Source organism: Mauremys mutica, chromosome 2 (genome assembly GCF_020497125.1).
Source record: "Mauremys mutica isolate MM-2020 ecotype Southern chromosome 2, ASM2049712v1, whole genome shotgun sequence".
Lineage (NCBI taxonomy): Eukaryota > Metazoa > Chordata > Testudines > Geoemydidae > Mauremys > Mauremys mutica.
The window spans coordinates 217,919,477-217,943,524 of record NC_059073.1 but is presented as its reverse complement, the minus strand read 5'-3'; the positions used below and the strand labels follow the sequence as shown (position 1 = coordinate 217,943,524).

The following is a 24,048-nucleotide window of genomic DNA, read 5'->3' as shown; positions in this document are numbered from 1 at the left end:
AGTGCATCAGAGCAGTCCTTGGTTCACCTGAGGATGGGTTACATTTGTGGCTTTCTGACACAAACTGGGAGGTGGAGGAGGTAGTGGTATTCTTCTATGCTCCACCTACATCAGACACTGCTCACAGTTGATTATGCAGATGTTCAAACTATGATCATGTATGCATGCTCTCTGTGCTTAGCTCCGTTTAGTGGGGTCCAATGAGCTCTACTAGACTCCTCCTTGATTTGAGGGCAGAAAAAGTGGTGATAGCTTCCAAAGCCACTCACTAGGGGTGCCCCTGTGGAAATGTTCAGACTAGAATCTTCTCCTTTCTGATGTGCTTTGGTGACTTTGACATTTAAAGTATGATTGGCAACCGAGTTAGCACCCAGTGAGATGAATGGGACAGTTCAGACCTCTCAGAGGTGTTGTTTCAGGTTCTGCAAACTTAGGAAAATGTCACTACACATCAATGATGTTTTCAAGAACAAGGTGGAAGTATGAAAGGGCCATTACATTGTAACAGTTGAATCTGAGCCCTGGGTACAGCAGTCACAAAGTCCCCCTAAGTTGTGCCAGGTTGTGATAGCACACTGGGGAGCATGCTGCAGCCTTACCTCCTCCCAACCCCTCGGTCGGCTTCACGCTATTTAGGAAGTTTCCCTCAACAGAGAACTATTGGAAGTGGCTGGGGAGCTGGCCCTCAATACAATTTGTAGTATTAGTATGTGTTATCAAGGTCTCCCTCTAGCCTGTAACATGCCATTCATTCTATTAGCAACTTTTAATTAAAGTAAGAACAAGCTAGAGTTCTGATATGTTGCAAGCTGGGTATTTTAAAATGCTATTCTACAAACAGCACTAGTTCACAAAATAGAACTTAAAATATAAACTAGAGACAATGAATATCTAAATGAATATCTGGAAAACGAATATCTAAAAAATCTGCAAAAACATACAGTGATTTCAGAATGGACTGTGGTGTCAATGAAATAGGAGCTTTGAGACATTGTGTGTTGTAAGCGATAAAGATAAAAAGGAGAACAATGTAATCTTGATAGTAACATCATCATAACCATCATCATAACTAGGCAACATTTTACTGTCATGAATTACAACATGAAAATAGCTACTGTATAATTTCTACAACAATTTTCTTATTTATTTTCTATGATTTCCAATAGGTTTGAGATGAGAGAAAAGCTCCAGCCTGTGAGTCAGATAAGTTATTTGGAAACATTTTTAAATGCAAAATCTAAGTTATGCAGCAGTCTGTCTTCTTCCCTACAAGGCCTTTATTTTGGTAGATCTTTTGGATCGAGGACAATATCTACACAACTAGTAACGCTCTCAAAACTACTTGGAACTGTAAGAGCCAACTATCCATAAAAGTATGTAGCTCTGCTTGTCACGTGGAGCAAAGGAATATTTGCAGGGCAGGCATTAAGCAAACTACTCCAAGCATTTCTACCAACTCACCTCAGTCTTGATATAAAAGAACCTTACTTACTTCAGTTCTTGACATCTCTTAAGCAGACACTACCAGGTATAATGAAATATTAATGTGGACCAAAAAATATTTCAACTCAGAATTCCAGAACTGCAGCATAGCTCCCAACATTTCAGGTTGGTAAAGCAGGACAGGTCCTGCCTCTGATGGGTGGGGAATTGACTGCAGCCGGGGGAGGAAGGGTTGCACTGCAAGCCTATCCCTGCACTCACCCCACAACTGTCCCAGTCCATGGGGCTGGCTGGGCTCAATTCCCCTCTCCAATGGTTGGCCTGGCCCCACTGATGGGGTCGGGGGGGGAGAAAGAGAAATATGGCCAGGGCAAATCTGAGTGAGTGGTACTGCAACTCCATGTGCCACGTCCAGGTTGCAACGCCTGGAGCAGGGAACCAAACCCCATCAGCCCCAGAGGACAAGAGCCACTTCAACTGGGACTGGGGTTTTGCAGGACAGTCCTGCAAAAACCAGGACTGTTGGGAGGTCTGAAAGTCAGTGCTATAAAACTTAATCTTTTAAAAACATTGTCATTTGAAGGCATATTCAGGGTTTTCAGTTTATGGTGCTAAGTTTTTTTGACTGTTCTAACAGTAAACACTGAAAAATTCAAGTATTCTATTTGGATTTATTTTGAAAAATGCACAGATTCTTTCATCTTAGTTCATGTAAAATAAGAACAGGGTATCCTGGGAGTGTCAGAATGAAAGGCCATGGTACCACAGTAGGAGAGAAGTAATCTCTTCATCAGCAAAATTAAAATGATTTAGGGGTTTATAGATAAAAATGAACACTTAACTGCATGCAGCAATAAACTGTCAGCCAGTGCAGACCATACAGTACAAGCATGTTTCCTGCAGCAACGACCACTAAGCGAGCTCACTGAAGTTTTCAAATAGGCTTTGGAAGACCGCGTGTAGTGCCACCAAAACTGTAAACCTAGATCAGAAACAGCAGGAAAACTCCTCCAGTCAAGGGAACTGAACTAGTTCTTCAAATGTATCCCCCAGTCTACAGCAATTTCAGCCTTGTATGGGTTGAGTCTCAGTTAATTAGCCCTCAACTGCACCAGCTGGCTTCAATGAAATGGGGATATAAAATGGAAAGATATCACAATCCACATCTCCCCATTGTTCTTCCTAATGACTCCCTATATATGTTGACAAAATAGAATCCTGCATGACAAAACCCTTGGAACAGAAGAACAATTGCCCAATACCATCCTTGGAAATAAAAGTATGGAGCCTCTCAGGAGTATTTTCATTTCCACCCACTAGAGTGCAGACCTAGGTTAACAATTCTGAAAGCAAGCAACAGATCAAAAAGAATCAGCACAGGCACCTGATTTTCATCCATCACTGGAAGAAGGTTAACTACCACCACTCTCTACTATACCTCAGCCTTAAAGAGACAGTCACTGGGGAAGGGAGGGAACCAAAGATTTAAAGAATACAAATATTGATGGAACTACCTCAGCACAACCTCCATAATCTTTCCAAAAATGATAATCAAGGCAGGGCAATAACTCAAAGATGATTCTCAAAGTCAACAGATCCTTGCTCAGGGAACCTAACAGCAGCAGGCTTGCTACCTAAATCTCACTCAACACATTAATGCCACCAAACAAACTCCCCCTCCCCCCCCCCGCCCCTGGAACATTTTAAATATAGCGGAAACTTTCAATTCGGCACGTTCACACTAAAATCCTCTCTGCTTCTTTCTTCAGCATGAATTTGAACCTAAACTTGAAAATGCAAAAGAATTAAAGGCTTTCAGGTTACTTGAAGGTCTGCAGCAAATGGCAGGCTGGGTGAACAAACTGATACCAGCTATATACACAAAAGCAGAAGCAGATTTCTCCTATCTTTGCCACATGAGATGGAGCTACCACAGATTTCAGGAGCCTTGCTGAAGATTATTAAATTTTTTACTCCTGAGGGAATTCTCCCCAAAAAATTAAGTGTACAATTTTTTAAAATTCTGCAAATTTTTTCAAATTCTATTTGTTAATAAATAAATGTGTCTCCAACGTGGCAGTGGAGAGCACAGGCCACTGGCTGCACTGAGGTGGGAGATCACCCTGAAGTCCCCACCTCTCCCAGTTCAGGGACTTGGCAGTGAGGCTGCACCTGACCCTGACACAGTGCAAGGGCTGGGCCTGCCCCAGCAACATCCCGGGGTCCTGTCCCTCTGTGCCAGGTGCACCAGGTGTCGCTGGGCAGGCTCAGTCCAGCAGGATCCAAGTGTGGAGGGGCTTAGTGGGGGGGGATCCAGGTGTGCGGTGAGAGGTTTCTGTGTGGGGCAACCTGGGTGCGGGCAGCTTAGTGGGAGATCTGGATGCACAGGGGCTCATTGGGCGGGTTCCGGGTGCAGGGGAAGTGGGACTCTGCAGGGGATCCAGGTGATGGTGGTTGGGCTCAGTAGGGGTCCACATGCTGGGGGAGTGGGCCTTGATGGGGTGGGAGTCCAGGTGCAGCTGGTTGGGACTTAGTGGGGTGGAGGTCTGGGAGGCTTGTTGGAGGGGTCCAGGTGTAGGGGTTAGGGCTTGTCAGGGTGAGGGTTCGATGGGCCTGCTTAACAGGGGAGCCCTAGCTGCTGGCGAGGGGACGCCACATGCCAGGCTCCCGCTTCCCCCTTTCATTCCCCTATCCCCTTTTCTTCTCCATCCTCCTCCCCTCAATGCCACATTCCCTCACCCTGCCCTATTCCACCCCTCTTCCTTCCCCACTGCCTCTTTCCCTCACCCTTCATCCCCTTATCCAGTCCCACCGCTGGCACCCACTGTTCCACAGAAAACAGGAAGACTCCCAGCACACAGAAGGAGAGCCCAACTGGCACTAGGACCCAGGAGGATGTGTTCAGCTGCAGAGTCAGCAGAGCCAGAGAGACAGTCTCCGAGCTGGACAGCTCTGCATTTGCAGAAAGGGAGGAGGGGGCAGTGGCACATAACCCAGTGTGCGCCCCCATGCCTCACCTCTCCCACAACCTCCCCCCACTCCCCCCAAAAAACTGCACATGGTCAAGCCCCCACGTGGCTTTCCTTTGCCTCCCAGCCATTTTCTGCAGGGAAAAGAAGGAAATCTGCGGGGGGGGGGGGGGGGGGGGGGGGGATTGTTTTCTGCAAGCGCACTGTCCCGCAGAATCTCCCCAGGAGTAATTTTAATAGGATTATTTAGATCAGTGTTTCTCAACCTTTTTGATATCAGGGACTGGCTTGCTGCCTTCCTAAACTGTGTCAGGTAAATCACAGGGACCAGCACCCGTCCATGAAACAGTTGTTGAGAAACACTGACAGATAAACGTAGATCAGTAAGTTTAGTTTAAAACATTTTTATTACTAAAAATCAGTTTAGCTAAGAAATAAATCAAGTAGATTGAAGACAGCCATTTCAACATGTTTCCTTAATCAATAAATACATCTAACTTATTTTAAAAATCTCAAAATGGATGTCCTTTTTAAGGGCTTCATCCTGAGAAGTACTTGAATTAACCTAGATTTACTGAAGCCCAGAACACAACCTAACAATTAAATCCTTATGTAAACGTCAGTTCAGCTTTTCCTTTATGACAGATCCCCATCAGCACTGGAGTGCAATTAGGGAATTACACCATCAGAATAGTTTTTACAAAGTGGAATTTAATGACGTGTAAACACCACCAACAGAAGGAAATCATACCAAATCATTTCTCTATCAGACCTAATACAGGTATGACACTCTGAACATGACCTTCCCATGGCAGATATGAACATCTATTCTGAAGCTTGTTCAGCTGCACTTCTCCCAAGACGTTGGGAACAAGCAATGAAAGAATATATATATATATTTTTTTAAACAAAATTATCTTGAAATTTCAAAACATTCTGATTAAATTGACTAAATCACTGAAGTGTCTAAATTCTCACCTGAACTGAGCTTTGATGTTGCTAGGGCTTGCAGATCTGGTTTGAATTTCTTTCTCCTGTTTCTCTCTCAGAATCCTCTCAGCTAGTAAGAAGTAAGTGGCAGTGATGTGATTGTATTTGTTAGTTTCCAGGGCCCTAAGGGAAACAAATAAAAATGGAACACATCACACACCAATGATTTTCTAAAACTGGACACATAGCCGACACAACTTAGAGTGCTTCACACAAAAAAAAGTTCCTGAAAATAAAAATTAGTATTTTTGACATCTTGAAACACGGCTTTTGGTTTATTAGAATCTGGGCAACCAAATATGGCAAGTTCAATCATTAGATTTGGATACATTTAGGAAAGCATCCAAAGGCTAAATAAGTTTTCCTTTGTTACACATATTTAAGCAATAACAATAATCAAATATGAATTTGTGTTCCAATAATGGCCTCTCCCACTGACTGATAAATGCTGAGGTGAAGTGGAAACATTTAGTTTTGAAGCAGTTGGAGCAAACTCTCACATTCCCCCAGTGTTGTCATAGCAAACTTGCAACATAATTGAGCTTTTAAGGTTACTAAAGGAGTTCCCTAGATGCTATAATCTACCAGAAGATCTAAAATAATGAGTATAATGGGGTCTGCCGGGGCCCTTGAAAGTTTAAGAGGCCTTTTCGAAGCTACTGCATACATTTAATATTTTTAGAAATAAAACATTTAAAGCTTCTAAATCCTAAATTTGTCTTTTTTAATACTCAGAAAGTCCTTAAGACATTTTGTTTTTATGAATAAAATTTTATGACTCAGACTCATAGACTTGAAGGTCAGAAGACACCATCATGATCATCTAGTTTGACTTCCTGCACATTGCAGGCCACAGAACCTCACCCACCCACTCCTCCTCTAACAGACCTCTACCCTCTGGCTGAGTTACTGAAGTCCTCAAATCATTGGTTAAAGACTTCAGGTTACAGAGAATTCACCATTTACACTAGTTCAAACCTGTAAGTGACCTATGCCCCATGCTGCAGAGGCAGGCAGCCCCCAGCCCAGGTTTCTGCCTATCTGACCTGGGGGGAAATTCCTTCCTGATCCCAATATGGCCATCAGTTAGACCTTGAGCACGTGGGCAAGATCCACCAGCCAGACACCTGGGAAAGAATTCTCTGTAGTAATTCAGAGCCCTCCCCATCTAGTGTCCTGTCTCTGGCCACTGGGCATTTTTGCTACTGGCAGTCGCCACTAGGCAACCTGCCATTGTAGGCGATCTCACCATACCATCCCCTCCATAAACTTATCAAGCTCAGTCTTGAAGCCAGTTAGGTTTTCTGTCCCCCTCTCCCCCCCGCACCCCTTAGAAGGCTGTTAAACATTCATTGTTTTAAAAAAGTTTTACTGGTGCAAAGTAGATATCCAGTCAAATTGCAGGAAAGCTAACAAATTCGATTTTTTTATAACATAATAATAATTTCTGGACAAAAAAATAGAAAATTTAAATTTAAAATCATTAGATGAGTAATAGTTTTAGTAACACTGTATAACAAAGCAACGTTTTCAAAAATTACTTGGAAGAAAGCTATATTTTTTATCCCAAAATAAACTAGTTGCACAAAAACAGCCTCATTTTTTAAGGTGACAGATGTAATACAAATCAGAATAAGCATTTTACATTTTAAAGAGATCTAAGAGTTACTTAAAACCTCAGAAATCTTTTATACTGATTTTTTAAAATCTTTATTCTAAGTCGGTGTCTATAGTAGCCATTTTCTCTTAAAAATTTCCCATCATTATAAATACTTGTTAAGCTCCACTAGTAATAATACTCAGGGGAGTGTTAGCGTAGACAGTACCCTAGGCAGCCATCAGCACACCATGTGACTGAACACTACTCAGATCTAAATGAGATGGTGTTTAAAATGCTGATCGCGTGTCTATATTAGCACTCCCAAGACTGTTAGCACCAACATAACTACAGACTCAGTTTGAACATTGAGAAATTTCTAATTGTTATTTTTCCTCAACAAAATATGCCATGATATGATACAGCGGTGGGGAAAAGAGGGATGGAATCTATTCATCCATCCAACATTGAAATGGTGAGCACATAATATATTTAATATTACTAATTATATAAAATGTCAACAAACAAACTAAACTGTTTTATAATTAGACATTAAGGTACAAAGTAATATTTTATTAGTTTTACAACCAGAGTGTTAAAAATCCACAAAACAGATTATTTGCAGGGTGAACTCCAGAGATTAATGATGACGACAAAAAAGTTTTGTGAGGCAAGACTGCCATTTTGATAAAAAATATTAAGATTTAGATAGAAGCATTTCTGTAGAGATCCAGTATATAATTCCTGTGGTGTAACTAAGTTATACTTTATTTTGCTTTTGTGATCAACATTTGAAATCTTAAATTGGACTTAAGTAAGATTTAAAAGTTCCTACAAAAGTTTTATAGCAGCATCTATCACATAGCTTTAAAACTGAAAGATACCTCAAAAAACTGTAATACAGTATTAGAAATATCTAATAAAACGTGTATCAAATTTACTCTATTGACCAGTTACATGCATAAATTTCACTTGTCAGAAACTGGTTCATAACACAGCATAATTTTAAAACTTCTCTCTGTTTGGCTGAAAAATGGAAGTAGAACAGATGGTCAGTCCTAGACTGAAGAAATGCACCAGACTCCATAGTTAAACTGTGGTTCTACTCCAAAAAGTGACCCAATGGCTTCATCAATGCTTATCAAATCCTCTCAGATGGCAAGCAATTTTAACTGTATTTAACTACCAGCCCTGAAAATTTACTGTGTGCTCTGGCAGTTAAGTTGTGTTCTTCCTTTCTCACACATCACCATCATCTTCTTTAAAACATTCTATAGGCCAAATTTTCCCTTCAGTTAACCTTTGTGCAATCCGTGTTATCTTCAAAGGCCTCAGTGAATTCATCAGGAGTCTTGTCTTCCCATTAACTTGGAGTCAGTCTTTTCCATTGACTTCAGTGGGTATTGGATCAGGCTTTAAATGAGGCCTTTAGTTACACTGTACACTATCAGCCTTCACTGGGGTCTAAGAAATGTAAGAGGACATCCTATGGCCCACAAAATATTTTACTGGCAACGTGTGAGAGGGAAAGAAAAAACGGTTACCTACCTCTCATAACTGTTGTTCTTTGAGATGTGTTACGCATGTCTATTCGAAGTGGGTATGTGCATGCCACATGCACAGTCGTCAGAAGGTTTTTCCCCTAGCAGTACCCATCAGGTCGCTGTAAGCCCCCTTGAGTTGCGTCTCCATGGTAACGTACATAGGTCCCTGCCGACCCGGGGCCTCTTCAGTTCCTCCTTGCCAGATACTCTGACAGAGAGGAGGTGGGTGGGTATTGGAATGGACACGAGCAACACATCTTGAACAACAGTTATGAGAGGTAGGTAACTGTTTTTTTTCGAGTGCTTGCTCATGTCAGCTCCAAGCAAGTGACTCCCAAGCTTTATCTAGGAGACGGGGTTGGAGTTTATGGGATCGCTGATTATAGCACCGCTCTGCCAAAAGCTGCATCATCTCTGGCCTGCTGTGTAATGGTGTAGTGCAATGTAAAGGTGTGGATCATTGCTACCCTGCCGATGTCCTGGATAGGAACTTGAGCCAGGAACACTGCTGAATATGCCTGTGCCCTTGTGGCGTGTGCTGTCAGCAGGGGGGAAGGTATCTTTGCTAAGTCATAGCACGCCCAGATACAGGGCGGGATCCAAGAAGAGATCCTTTGGAACGAGACTGGAAGCCACTTCATACACTCCACAATCGCAATGAAGAGTTGTGTTGATTTTCGAAATGGCTTTGTTCTTTCCATGTAGAAGGCTAATGCTCGTCTGACATCCAGGAAGTGGAGCATTCGTTCCCTGTTGCTAACGTGGGACTTAGGAAAGAACACAGGAAGAAAAATGTCCTGGTTTGCATGGAATTGTGAAACTACCTTCGGGAGGAAGGCTGGGTGTGGTCACAAGTGCACCTTGTTTTTATCAAAGACCGCTTATGGGGGCTCCGAGTTAAGGCCTCAAGCTCAGACACTCTCCTGGCTGAAAATATAGCTACCAAGAACGCTACTTTCCAGGAGAGGTAGAGGAGGGAACATGTTGCCAAGGGCTCAAAAGGAGTTCCCATCAGTCTAGAGAGCACAAGGTTGAGATCCCATGGAGGAGCTGGCTGTTTTACTTGAGGGTACAGTCTGTTTAATCCCTTGAGGAAGCAGCCCACCATGGGGTTCGCAAAAAACAACTGACTGGCCGCACCGGGGTGGAAAGCTGAGATAGTGGCCAGGTGCACTTTTATTGATGATTTTGACAGATCTTGCTGTTTTAGATGCAGCAAAAAGTATAGGATAAAGGGAATTGATGCCTGAGTGTGCTTTGGTAATGCCCAAATGGAGAATCTTTTCCACTTGGCAAGATAGGTGGCCCTCATGGATGGCTTCTTGCTGTTAAGGAGGACCTCTCTAAGAGGATCTGAGCATGTAAGCTCCAAGGGGTTCAGCTATGGAGTTTCCATGCCGTGAGATGGAGTGACTACAGATTGGGATGCTGGAGGCAGTCATGGTCCTGGGTGATCAAATCCAGGACCGGAGCAGAATTATTGGCATGTCCACCGACAGGTCTAGAAGCATGGTAAACCAGCGTTGGCAAGGCCACGCTGGTGCTATTAACATTATTGACGCTCTCTCCCTTCTGATTTTCAGCAGTACCTTGTGTACAAGTGGGAAGGGTGGGAAAGCATATAGGAGGTGGTACTTCCAAGGGAGGAGAAAAGCGTCTGCAAGTGAGCCCAGGCTGTGATTCAGAAAGGAGCAAAACTGGTGACACTTCCTGTTATACTTCATTACAAGCAAATCTATTTGGGGAAACCACTACCATTGTAAGATGTTGATAACAACATCTGGGCAGAGGGCTCACTCGTGATTGTGAAATGACCTGCTGAGATGATCAGCCAGCTCATTCTGGAAATCTGGAAGGTACGATACCTCTAGATGTAGTGAATGGGCAATGCAGAAGTCCCACAGCTTGAGGACTTCCCAGCACAGAGGAGAGGAGCGAGAACCATCCTGTCTGTTTATATAGAATGTCACTGATGATGTGTTATTGGTCAATACCGATACACACCTGCACTCCAGATAAGCCTGGAACATCTGGCAAGCAAGGCGGACCGCACTTATCTTCCTGACGTTGATTTGCAACGAAAGTTCTGCCTGGGACCAAAGGCCTTGAGTCTGCCTAAGTGTGCCGTCCACCCCCTGCAAAAAAGCCCTAACTGATACTAAGTTTTTAACTATACAGAAACACTAGCAACAGTCCACTAGGGCAGTGTTTCCCAAAGTGTGGTATGCGTACCTCTGGTGGTAAGTGAAAGGGTTTCAAGGGGTACGCGACCCGTTCACCCTGGCTGGCAAGGGGCCGGCAGTGAGCTGAGCGGGGCCGGTGGACAGAACCCCAGACCCGCGGCGGGCTGAGCAGCTCAGCCCGCTGCCGGTCTGGGGCTCCATCCGCCGACTCCTGCCAACCGGGGTCCCAGCCACCAGCCCCGCTCAGCCTGCTGCCGGCCGGGGGTCCTGTTCATCCAGGCCAGCAGTGGGCTGAGCTGGGCCAGCGGCCGGGATCCCGGGTGGAAAGGGGCCGGCAGCGGGCTGAGCCCGGGTGGCAGCGTGCCAGTAAAAATCGGCTGGCGTGCCGACACAAACCACGCGTGCACTGTTACTGCAGCTCAGGCAATACACGTGCCTTTGTGGCATGCATACTGACGGATAAAAGTGAATAACTACTCCTGGCAAGTACATACTTGGTGTGTATTAATATACAAAATTTCTCTTTTTGTTTAACCCATTTACAATGGATCACTGGCTAAAAACGGGAAGTTTGGAATGTACAAAAGAAAAATATGAAGGAACTACGGATGTTAGTGATAATTATGCTTCAAAATGCAGTGTGATATGGCTACATCAGACAATTGTGACGACAAAATTAGTGAACCGTTTGAACCATCTGTAAGTTTACTGAATGTATCAGCGGCAAAGAAAACGAAAAAAGCCCACAAATATTTTGAAAAATATCTTAAACTGGGATTTTCGTGGACTGGCGATGAGGTGGAGCCTGTTCCACTATGTGTGATTTGTTACGAGACTCTCACAAATGAAAGTATGAAACCATCCAACCTAAAACGCCATTTCGATAGCAAACAAAGAATATGAGGGAAAACCTGTAGAAGTCTTTGAAAATAGGCGCAAAGGATTTTCAAAAATCCCAGAAAATAATTCATAATGTGATGGGAGGTGAAAATATGAAAGCTTTGGAAGCTTCATATAGTGTGGCGTACTTAATTGCAAAGTCCGGAACTGCTGAAGTGATTGGCGAGACTTTAGTAAAACGTGCATTTAGTAATGGTGCAAGTGATGACTGGAGACAAGGCTAGCAAAGCTATAGATCATGTTCCCCTCTCAAATAACACTGTTCATCGTAGAATCACAGATATGGCCAAAAATGTAAAGCAGCAATTATTGTCAAGAGTACAAAAGAGTGCTACTATGCACTGCAAGTGGATGAATCCACTGATGTTGTGAATTTAGCTAATCTTTTGTTGTTTGTCAGATACGAGCTGAATAATGAAGTCCACGATGATATTTTGGTCTGCCAACTTATGCCAACACATACAATTGGAGAAGCTATTTTTAAAGTTATTGATGACTTTATCAAAAACAGTGACTTGGATTGGAGTTGTTGTATTGGAATAAGCACGGATGGCGCCAGAGCCATGATTGGTTCCAAGAAAGGAGTTGTTGCACGTATTCAAGCTGTTGCGCCAGAAGCAAAATCAACTCATTGTTGCATTCACAGGGAAGCACTCGCCACCCAGAGCAGGCAGATCTAAAGCAAGTACTGGATGAAACTGTGAAAATAATCAATTTTGTGAAAGGCCGCCCTCTGAACGCCAAGCTGTTTTCTCAGCTTTGTGATGAGATGGGCAGTGATTACACACAACTCCTATTTCACACTGAAGTGCATTGGCTTTCATGTGGAAAAGTTCTGAATTGCCTGTTTGAGCTGTGAGAAGAACTGCAAGGTTTTTTAGATGAAACCTTTAACCTGCGAGACTGTATACACTACTGGAAATGGCTATGCAAACTAGCATATATTGCAGATCTCTTTGCTCATTTAAACAACTTCAGTCTATCCTTGCAAGGGAAACTCATATCCATATTCTATGTTCAAGACAAAGTGAGCACCATGGTCACAAAATTGAAACTGTGGCATAAACGTCTTAGTCATTGTGAACTGGATTCCTTTCCATCTCTTCATGACTTAGTAATAAACTCGACTAACGAACTTGATAGTGATGTGTTGCAAACCATGAAGCAGCATTTGGAAAGCTTGCAGAAAGACCTTCGTAAGTATTTCCCTGAACCGGATGGCACCTTTGAATGGATAAGGAACCCTTTTATCATCAATGTTCAAACATTGCCTAATAACCTCTCTGCTTCAGAAGAACAGCTCTTGGAGCTAGCTTCAGATAACTTCCTGAAAACAAAATTTGAGCAAAATACACTGGCATGATTTTGGTTGGGAGTTAGCTCTGAATATCCAGCTCTATCGGACAAAGCTGTCAAGTATCTTCTGCCTTTTCCCACCTCGTATTTGTGCAAGACTGGATTCTCTGTGCTGATTGGCAACAAAAAAATCGAAATTGTCTTATTGACGTGGAGCCCCATCTTCATCTTAAGATCACAAACATTGAGCCAGATATCCCTGCGATGGTGTCTGGTCAAAAGCAGTTCCATTCCTCGCACTGAATAGTTTGGTTTGTACTGAAAATTTTTCAATACCGAAATAGTAAGTATTAAAACTAGTGCTTTCTTCACTAACCTAACCATACCAGCGTATTTTAATTTCAGCATGGTACGAATTCACCATTATATATATATATATATATACACATACACACACACACATATATATATATATAGACACACACATACACACACACACACACACACACAGTTCTGCCAGACTGTTGATTCGCTTCTATTATTTTAATTATTTCTAGTACTATTTCTATATGTAACTATTATTTCTATTAAAAGTTTTGTTTCAACTTGTACGTAATATAATTTTGTATTTATTTCTAATGAACATTTAATCCAGAATTAAATGAATTAGGAGGGTGTTATAAAAATGTGGCTACCACCCTTCCCCCCCCCTCCCAAATTATCTTCACTGGATAAGGCGTACGCCGGTAAGACAAATGTCTCAAAAGGGGTACGCAAGTGTTGTAAGTTTGGGAAACAGTGCACCAGGGGATCACGTGCCATAGCAAGAGAAGGGCTGCTCCAACAACCATCACTGGCGGTCAGAAGGAACTGAAGAGGCAGCGGGTCAGCAGGGACCTATATACACTGCCATAAAGATGCAACTCTAGGGGGCTCCACAGCTGACCTGATGGGTACCACTAGGGGAAAAACCTTCTGATGACTGTGCATTGTGCGCACATCCCCACTTGGAATCAACACGAGCAAGCACTCAAAGAGGAACCCAATTTACCTGGCACTCATGGTGAATTTGAAGCTTTTTATTTGTAAACTGAATGGATCTGATAAGGAGTAAGTGAGACATTAAAAACAGAATCCTGCAATACTGTCTTTACAGAATTATTTCTCAGAGTAGAACTGCACTTAAAATTAATTCATCAGATTAAATCTACACTACTTCAAATAAAGAACTATCACAGGCTCAACGTGAGCCTTTGTCTCAGCATTTAGAAAGAAGCAGAAAGTCATTTTTCTGTGATTGCATTAAATTTTGTAGTTCTCAAGTTAAATATAATGTTAAAAGTGTCAAATTGCATGTAGAAAATTGGTAACTTACTCTACTATTGTATCTCGATCTGCTATATCACCAAGGACCATGCGTTGTATTATACTGTTGTGTTCTTCCTCAGAAAGGTTTTTGTATGAAACCAGAGGAATATTGTACTTTGTTGCAGGTGATGGGTCAACTCCTTGGAGCCATGGATGATTTTCAATCTCTTCCAAAGACGCTCTTCGCTTTGGGTCTCTCTGCAACATCCGTGTAATTAAACTAGGAACAAAAAATAAATCTATAAACAAAACATACTAATATGTTCAGAAAGTAGCCATCACAACAGCAACACTAGGAAGAGGACTGTTTTCCTATTGCTACTATCAGCTCATAGTAGCCTCTTTAAAGACCTTCCAGTAAAAAATAATGCAAGTACAGTGCGACTGGAAACTGAATCTGCAGTCACGAAAGTAATCTAAATGACAATGCAAAACTGAAATGAATAAAACAACTGAGTCATAAAAACTGCAGACATAGTAAACTCCACCATTTCCATTTGATTTACTTGAGCTCTTTCACCTCTACACTTTTCTGACTTTCATTTTCTGTTGGTTGGCACAGTACTTTTCACAGTCATGCCCCAAACTAGGTGGCCTCTACGTGTTACTCCAATATAAATATTGTTTATTATTATTAATACATTTTTTGCTATTGTCATAAAGAGTAAGGAATCACAAAGAATGTAAGAAAGACAAGGTGGGAAAGGTAATATCTTGTATTGGGCCAACTTCTCTTGGTGAAAGAGACAAACTTTTGAGCTTACACAGAGGTCTTCCTCAGATATGGGAAAAGTACTCAGTGTCACAACTAAATACAAGGGTGGAAGAGATAAGGAGTTAACACATGTTGCAAGAGACCTTTCAAGGTGAAATGGCTAGTTAATACCTCTACAATCATAGGAGAAAGGAGGATTAGTGGTTACAGATTGTTGTAATGAGCCATAAATCCAGTGTCTTCATTGAGTCCATGATTTTTGGTATCAAGCAAAGTTATGTATTTAAGTTCCCAGGCTTGTCTTTTGAAGGAGTTGAGCTGGTTTCCTTTGAAGACAAGGACTCGGAAGTCAGATATGGAGTGATCGTTTTGTGAAGAAAGTGTTCACTCACAAGTGATTGGGCATTTTTATCTTTTATCATTTTTCTGTGTGAGTTCACTTGAGAGCATAGTGACTGTCGTGTCACCCACAGACCAGGACATACCAATTCTAAGTGGCACCAGCCTCTCATAACAACAGATGCAAAACTTGCAGACATAGCCCCACTTCTACAATGATCAATACCCCCACAACAAACCTTTCAAGATCCATGGGTCCTATATGTGCTTATCACACCATGTGGTGCACCTCATCGAGTGCACTAAATGCCCCAATAACAACTGTGTGGATGAAACAAGACAATCACTACGCTCTCAAATGAACTTGCCCTTTTCACCAACAGAAATTGGTCCAATAAAAGATATTACCTCACCCACCATGATGCCTCTAATATCGTGGGATCAACACAGCTACAACAAAACTGCAAACAAAGAAAAGTGTGATTTATTTTAAAATAGGAACCAGGCCCTAGGTTCTTAAGTATCAGCAAGAGGAAGGGGAGCTGTCCCATCTGTAGAGAGAAAGAGCTGAGGACTCTGCAATGACAAGCTTTTTCTTTGTGGGTAGATGCTAAATCAAGTGATACGTCTCCAACTGCTGGCAGGCAGAAGTGTAACCCAAGCACAAACTGTCACAGAATGTACAGAGAATGGATATTGTATGACTAGCACATTTCTACTTGCATAATGTATGCAGAACTTCGGTTTATGCCATGGCAAATGACAGCATTTGCCCCAAATTACCTGCTTTGCACAGGACATGGTGGTGGAGGATGTTTAGTGTTGATGCTCCATTGGAACCGTAGCAGAAAAGGTAAGGGGCACAGCTATGAAGGAATGCTTGAACTCATGTACCAAGCATGCTAGGCAAGACAACAATGGTTAATCTAACTACATGTTATAATTCAATGTATACCACAGGTTTATTTTTTTTAAATATAGGAATATGCATAGAGAAAAGAGTTACAAAGGCAAGAGGAGGTCCTATATTTCCTACACTGTTGACTCCTAAAAACTGCCATGAAAAAGGAGGGATATATACGGAATATCATTAGTCTGTCTTTTTCTCTTGTAATTTTTAAATCTCAAAAAGGACAGCTGGGTAGGATACAGGAAAATAAAGGACAGCTTTCTTCTCTTTTGCCAATATGGTCTCTGTCTCCAAAAGATGTGTTATGCATAGATAGTAGGTTCACAAAGTTTTCACTCTACTTAGTATTGCAGGTACAAAGGGGTTCCGAGCTTATCCATCAATTTTGCTGTGCCTTCTATATTACTTACTGAGGTTCTTAACGTCTCTTCCCCAAGAAAAACGGGCAGAAGTGGTGAAAAAAAGAAATCACAATCTTTACTGCACATTTGGAACTGAAACCCACCCATGCAGGACCCGGTATTTCCTGATACTGATTATTGACCAGAGGCTAGTAAATATGGCATACCAAATCCTATCTTTTGGGGGAAGAAAAAGACAGGGGAGAGGGAGAGACTGGTGCACAGAATGATCAGACCTACCAATTCTGGTTTTAGCAGTGACAATTTCACTCAATACGTTCATAGGAAGAGTGGAAAAATAGTTATTGGTTTATGGGGTCCCAAGGGATTTCTTCTAGTAGTGCTCAGCTGATTAATTCTTTCTTGTGTACCTCTCCTAGATTGTTAACAATCAATACTTCTAAAACATGTAAAACAACAGCTTTTCTGCATTGCTGATTACACTAAGTCAGTGGAATCAGCAGAGCACAAAAAAATAACTACTGCTCACCTATGACACTGAGTGCAGCACTAAAAAAATGCACTAGACTACACAGGTCATATATGAACACAGGTATGGTTATTACAGCCAGCACTAGAAAGTGGAAGACATTCATCTGGTCCATGCAAAAGATCAGGCTCTGCTTGAGCTCCAGCGTTTGGCATAGAAGGAAATCTCCTGGAATCTTATACAGGCACTAGGACAGTGGTCCCCAAAGTGGGGGACGGAGCAGGGCCCAGGCCCACGTGCACAGGGATGGGGAGGGAGCAGGGCCCAGCCTTGCTCTGCCCCAGCCCCAGCCCCCTTCCTGGCCCCGGCTCCCATCCCCCACTCTCAGACCACCTGTGACTCTGTTCCTGGCCTGGAGGGGCGCAAACACATTACATCACTGGTAAGGGGAGACACTAAAGCAAAACTTTGGGCACCCCTGCACTAGGATATTCAAGGCGTATGGAGTGGTAAAATATTCTGTCATTTACTGAGAACTCTATGCTTGAAGAAAGATTCTAACTCAGGGTACGTCTACACTACAGGATTATTCCGATTTTACATAAACCGGTTTTGTAAAACAGATTGTATAAAGTCGAGTGCACGCGGCCACACTAAGCACATTAATTCGGCGGTGTGCGTCCATGGTCCGAGGTTAGCGTCAATTTCTGGAGCGTTGCACTGTGGGTAGCTATTCCATAGTTATCCCATAGTTCCCGCAGTCTCCACCCCCTTGGAATTCTGGGTTGAGATCCCAGTGCCTGATGTGGCAAAAATCATTGTCGCGGGTGGTTCTGGGTAAATGTCGTCAGTCATTCCTTCCTCTGGGAAAGCAACGGCAGACAATCATTTCGCGCCCTTTTTCCCTGGATTGCCCTGGCAGACGCCATAGCATGGCAACCATGGAGCCTGTTTTGCCTTTTGTCACTGTCACCGTATGTGTACTGGATGCCACTGACAGAGGCGATACAGCAGCGCTACACAGCAGCATTCATTTGCTTTTGCATGATAGCAGAGGCGGTTACCAGTCGTTCTGTACCGTCTGCTGCCATTGTAAATTGGCAATGAGATGACGGTTATCTGTCATTCTGTACTCTCTGCTGCTATCATGGGTGCCCCTGGCTGAGGTCGGCCGGGGGCACAAAGACAAAAATGGGAATGACTCCCCGAGTCAATCCCTCCTTTATGGTATCTAAAAATAGAATCAGTCCTGCCTAGAATATGGGGCTAGTGTACTAGAGAACCAGTGTATCAGAGAACCACAGAGCACAGCTGCTCCGTGTCAGACCCCGCAGAAATGATGAGCTGCATGCCATTCACGGGGGGGTGCCCCTGCAACAACCACACCTGTTGCTTCCCTCCATCCCCAACCTTCCTGGGCTAGCGTGGCAGTGTCCCCCCCATTTGTGTCATGAAGTAATAAAGAATGCAGGAATAAGAAACAGTGACTTGTTAGTGAGATAAAATGAGGGGAAGGCAGCCTCCAGCTGCTATGAGAGTACAGGCAGGACATTAAATGGTGCGGGGGAGAGGAGCCCAGCATCCCGCTGCTATGATAGTCCAGGCAGTACAGAAGCTTTTTTTTTTTTTTTTTTTTTTTTACACACATGAAAGGGAGGGGGCTGATGAAGCTCAGCCCCCAGTTGCTATGATGAGGACGATTATCAGCCGTTCTGTACCATCTACTGGGAATGACCGGGAATCATTCCTATTTTTACCCAGGCGCCCCCGGCCAGCCTCACCTGAAGCCAGCCAGGAGCACTCACGGGCTGATGACGAGAACGGATACCAGTCCTACTGTACTGTACCGTACCGTCTGCCATAGGAGAGATGGGAGAGGATGCTGCTGTTTAGCTCTCCAGCACCATGCAGTAGACATAGGGTGACGCTGAAAAAAGGCGAGAAACAATTTTTTTCTCTTTTCTTTCGGGGGCGGGGGGGAGTGAAGGGTGTAAATTGACGACATACACCCTGAAACACCCGGGAAAATGTTTTTGACCCTTCAGGCACTTGGAGCCCAGCCAAGAATGCAAATGCTTTTCGGAGACTGCGGGGACTGTGGGATAGCTGGAGTCCTCAGTACCCCCCTCCCTCCCTCCATGAGCATCTATTTGATTCTTTGGCTTTCCGTTACGCTTGTCACGCAACACTGTGCTGAGTCCCTGCTGTGGCCTCTGGAGATTTTTTTCAAGTGCTTTGTCATTTCGTCTTCTGTAACGGAACTGTGATAGAACAGATTTGCCTCCCCATACAGCGATCAGATCCAGTATCTCCTGTACGGTCCATGCTGGAGCTCTTTTTGGATTTGGGACTGCATTGCCACCTGTGCTGATCAGAGCTCCACGCTGGGCAAACAGGAAATGAAATTCAAAAGTTCGCGGGGCTTTTCCTGTCTACCTGGCCAGTGCATCCGAGTTCAGATTGCTGTCCAGAGCAGTCACAATGGTGCACTGTGGGATACCACCCGGAGGCCAATACCGTCGATTTGCAGCCACACTAACCCTAATCCGGTATGGTAATACCAATTTCAGCGCTACTCCTCTCGTCGGGGAGGAGTACAGAAACCAGTTTAAAGAGCCCTTTATATCGATATAAACAGCCTCGTTGTGTGGACAGGTGCAGCGTTAAATCGGTTTAACGCTGCTAAAATGTAGTGTAGACCAGGCCTCAGAAAGAGGGAATCTCACATCATGGGGATCAACATTTAGGGGCTGAAGCCTCCATACATCAACCTGACTTCAACATATGGGGAGTACCGAACAATTCAAAATCGTCAAAGAGCTGCAGTGAACATTCCAGAATAAGCATCTCAAAATGAGTCATGATTCCTAAGTGACATGTGCTATTTGCATAGATATTTTTTCCTTGACACTTGGTATGTTGATTTTGGGATTGCAATTTTAGGGCTAGTCTACACTGGCAACGCTAAAGCGCTGCCACGGCAGCGCTTTAACATGGCTTCTGTAGTCACAGCTCTAAAAAACCACCTCCACAAGGGGCGTGGCTACAAGCACTGGTGCACTGTTTACACTGGCGTTTTACAGTGCTGAAACTCGCTGAGCTCGGGGGTGGGGGTGGGGTGTTCTTCACACCCCTTAGCGAGAAAGTTGCAGCGCTGTAAATTGCCAGTGTAGACAAGCCCTTAATAGGAGATAAACAAAAGCCTGATGCCGTCTTCTTGAGCATAACAACTAGTGACAATATCCTTGAACAACTATTCAGACAAATAATGGTTTAATTTAACACCGCCCCAACCCAAAAATCTGTGACAACTTTGTGTAATGCATATGTGTGGAGAGTCTCAGGCTCAAAACATTTCAAAGGAACAAATTCAATCAACTTTGATAAAGACTGAAAGAGGCCACGAGATTAAAGACGTTGTAGTAATACTGCGCAAGAAGCTACTTAATCAGTGCTAAAAGAAGAATTAACAAGTTAAGGAAACTGCTGGTAACATGGCAGGGAATTTTAGCATTGGAAGCTCTGTAAAAATAATATCAATAAAAACTTCCTGGCACCTGAGAAACCAGATTCTATTTAATGTGTTGGTAGTATACAACATTTCTATGAATGCTATCAAATTACTTGATATTTTACTTACTCTTTACATTCTTTGGACACATGCGATGGCACTGTGTATTTGCAGTCCATGATCATAGTCAGTGTTTCACTGTCATTTGCTTCTTGGAATGGTGGTTGTCCACATACCAACATGAATAGGATAACACCCAGGCTCCATATATCTGTAAATTACAATACATGTCTTAAACTTATTGCTTGAGACAGAAAAAATACTGTCAATGTAAAGTGTTTGCTAAATTTCCATTAAGGTTTCTAACTAATTTAAACGTTATCATCAGACTGTCTTTATAGGAATTAACAATTCCTTTTGTAATAAATTTACAATTCCTTTGTAATAAAGTATAAAATAGAGTAGGCTATAGAGTTGGGGATAATGAGGAATTATGTTTTTTATTTTACCGGTAAATCCCAAATTACATTTCTCTATTCATTTTATTATAAATATTTTAATCCAGTTCACTACTTGTAATTGGTATTATCATCCCCTTTAAGCAGTTGGGTTTAAATTTTTCTAAAGTATTTAGGAACAGCCAAACATATAATGCAGTTAACACATGGATTTCTAGTAAACACCTTCCAGTTACATCTTGTAGGAAAAAACAGTATTAATTTTCTTATTTCCTGATAAGGTGACATACACCAAAAGATTAAAAGTAATCATAGTAGTACATCTGAGCATTATGTCACTTTTTTCTACAACATGCAAATGCTTCAATCTATTGAGTGAATTTTAAAAAGTTAACTCTCAGAAGGAAGCACTACTAAGAAACTTCACAAGACAAATGATAGTCAGCAAAGAGATCTGAAGTGTTACAGATAATAGGAGATATGTATAGTATTGGCTAACAGATTATACACAGGAGTGAGGGCAATACTCTAATATTTAAAAAAAATGCTCCATTTTCTGTGGCTTCATAAGGGTACGACTATACTACAAACAAAAAAAAAAAAAAACCACCGTAGCAGTGAACCTCAGAGCCCAGATCAACTGACACAGGGTCATGCTATGGGACTAAAAGCAGCAGCGTAGGCATTCCCAGTCAGGCCCAGGCTCGGAGACCCTCCCGCCTCACTGGATTTCAGAGCCTGGGCTCCTGCCCAAGCAAGAACATCTATACAACTATTTTTTGCCCCATAGCATTACCAGGGTGGATAAAAATCAATGATTTTTTTTAACTTAAAAAAAGTCAGATTTTTGTTATTTAAATAAGATTTTTTGATAAAATGCTTTTTGAGGAAAAAACAATCTAAAGATAGTTTTAATTAAGATACATTATAGCTCAAAGATACATCATGGAATAGGGATTATAAATTCTAATTCTATAGTATGAGACCATATATTCATGTAATGTTTAAGAAAAGTTTTGTAAATGAGTTCCAATAGTTCATGGATTAGGGACCCAATCTTATGGGGTTCCAGGGGCTTCTGTATAGATTATTTAGGTTAATCTTTCTATCTACCCAATGGTACTCAGTGCTTAGTCTAGGAGATACGCTCAGAGATGCTTAGTTTTTGTAGTTCTCAAAACTGTGGATTTGTGTCTCCAGAGATAACATGCTCGTTAAAAGCAAAAAATATTTTAAAATAAATAAAAATAGAGGTGAGAAATAACAGACCTCAACGCTATTGTCCCTCTGCAAATTTGTTTACACAGAGTCAATCCCTTACCTCTCGCTAAAAGTGGAAAGTTTCAAAAAGTTCAATGAATAAAAGATTATTGGGGGTGGAATAGATCTGGACAAGGAGATAAATGTGAGAAGGGAGGGACAGGCAGTAGAAACAAAAGTGGAACTGTTTGAGCAGCATATTCCAGAAGTCTTCAGGTCTTTCTGAGTGTAGCCTTCACTAATTTGAGATCTACCATACCATTCTCTCCCTAGAAGGGAAAACCTATAATGGCAGCAGGCCGTAAAAGAAACCCAGTTTGGGAATATTTTAATGAAGATCCTCTACCTGTGGGTAAGACAGGCATGCGTGCAAAATGCAAACAGTGCAACAAAGAAATGCAAGGCTTGGCAGTCCGAATGAAACAACATCATGAGAAATGTTCCTTCTCAGGAGGAAGCTGCGTTGAAGATGATGAAAGGAACATGTCTGAACATGCAGGATCTTCAGGCTGGTAAACTTTTTTATTTCATACTTTTTTCTTAAGGACTTCCTGTGTTCCTTCTGGACTATTCTTGAATTCTTATGTTTGAGCAAAAAATATAGTTGTTACTCTATGGTACTATCACTTTGGATGCAGTTGTGATAAAAAATAAATAGCTGGAATAGGCAGATCTTCCTTTTACAATGTCACCTTTAAAGTAGTACTGAGTGTCAGTGAATGCAATGAGTAATACTAAATGAGCAGTATGGTAATAATAATAATTAAATAAAGGCATTGACTTATTTTGTTTAGGAGAATCCATCCTCAACATACAGGATTCTGAAGACTATCCACCTTCAAGATCACCATCATTTTCTATAGTTATAGAGTTATCTGCCAATGATAGTGTTTCAGTCACATCATGTATGTCACATAGCCACAGTATATCACCTGTAGCAAAAAGAAAAAAAAATCTCCTTCATCCAGAAACAACAATAGATAAATTTGTGATAAGAACCAGCAGATTACAAAAAGGTAATTGATGAAAAAATTGCCCACTTTGTTTATGCAACAAACTCTCCTTTCCTATGATTGAGAACCCACATTTCATTAACATGGTTCAGTCATTAAGACCAGGATACAGTCCACCCAACAGAGCGGATGTCACAGGCAAATAGCTGGATAAAATGTATGAAAGAGAAATTGAACAGTGTGTAAAAGGTCTAGAGGGTGAAATTGTTAATCTGAGTCTTGATGGGTGGAGCAATGTCCACAATGATCCTGTTGCATGTGCTTGTGAAACAACAGAAGGGAATGTCTTCCTTACAGAAAAACTGATACATCAGGAAATGCACACACAGCAGAATACTTACAAGTAGCAGCAGTAAAAGCTATAACAAACTGTGAAAAAAATTCAAACGTCTAGTACGCAGCTTGATCACAGACAATGCTGCAAATGTATCCAAGAGGAGAAGAAATTTAGAAGAGAGTCCCAAGCTAATAACATACGGTTGCAGTGCTCATTTGATGCACCTCCTAGCCAAAGACATCAGTGTTCCAGAAATAAAGGCTAATGTTGTTGAAATTGCAAATACTTCCATAATAACCACTTTGCAGTAGCTGCTCTGAAAAAAAGTGGGAAGAACCAAGCTAACTCTCCCACAAGACGTGCAATAGAACTCAGTAGTGGACTGTTCTGAGTACTGCATCAAGAACTGACCTAATCTGATGACAGTTTGTGAACAAAATCGTG

General features: G+C 42.2%; 1 protein-coding gene across 1 annotated transcript in view; it reads right to left on the bottom strand.

Annotated features, from left to right (window-relative positions):
* Positions 1 to 24,048, bottom strand: part of SNRK (SNF related kinase) — an 86,302-nt gene that overhangs the window by 7,817 nt on the left and 54,437 nt on the right. Inside the window, exons 4-6 of the mRNA XM_045007033.1 lie at positions 20,726 to 20,867; positions 14,298 to 14,510; positions 5,391 to 5,525 (exon numbers count right to left, since the gene is read on the bottom strand). Coding sequence (XP_044862968.1) covers positions 5,391 to 5,525; positions 14,298 to 14,510; positions 20,726 to 20,867 — 490 coding nt within the window. The remainder of the gene's footprint in view (positions 1 to 5,390; positions 5,526 to 14,297; positions 14,511 to 20,725; positions 20,868 to 24,048) is intronic.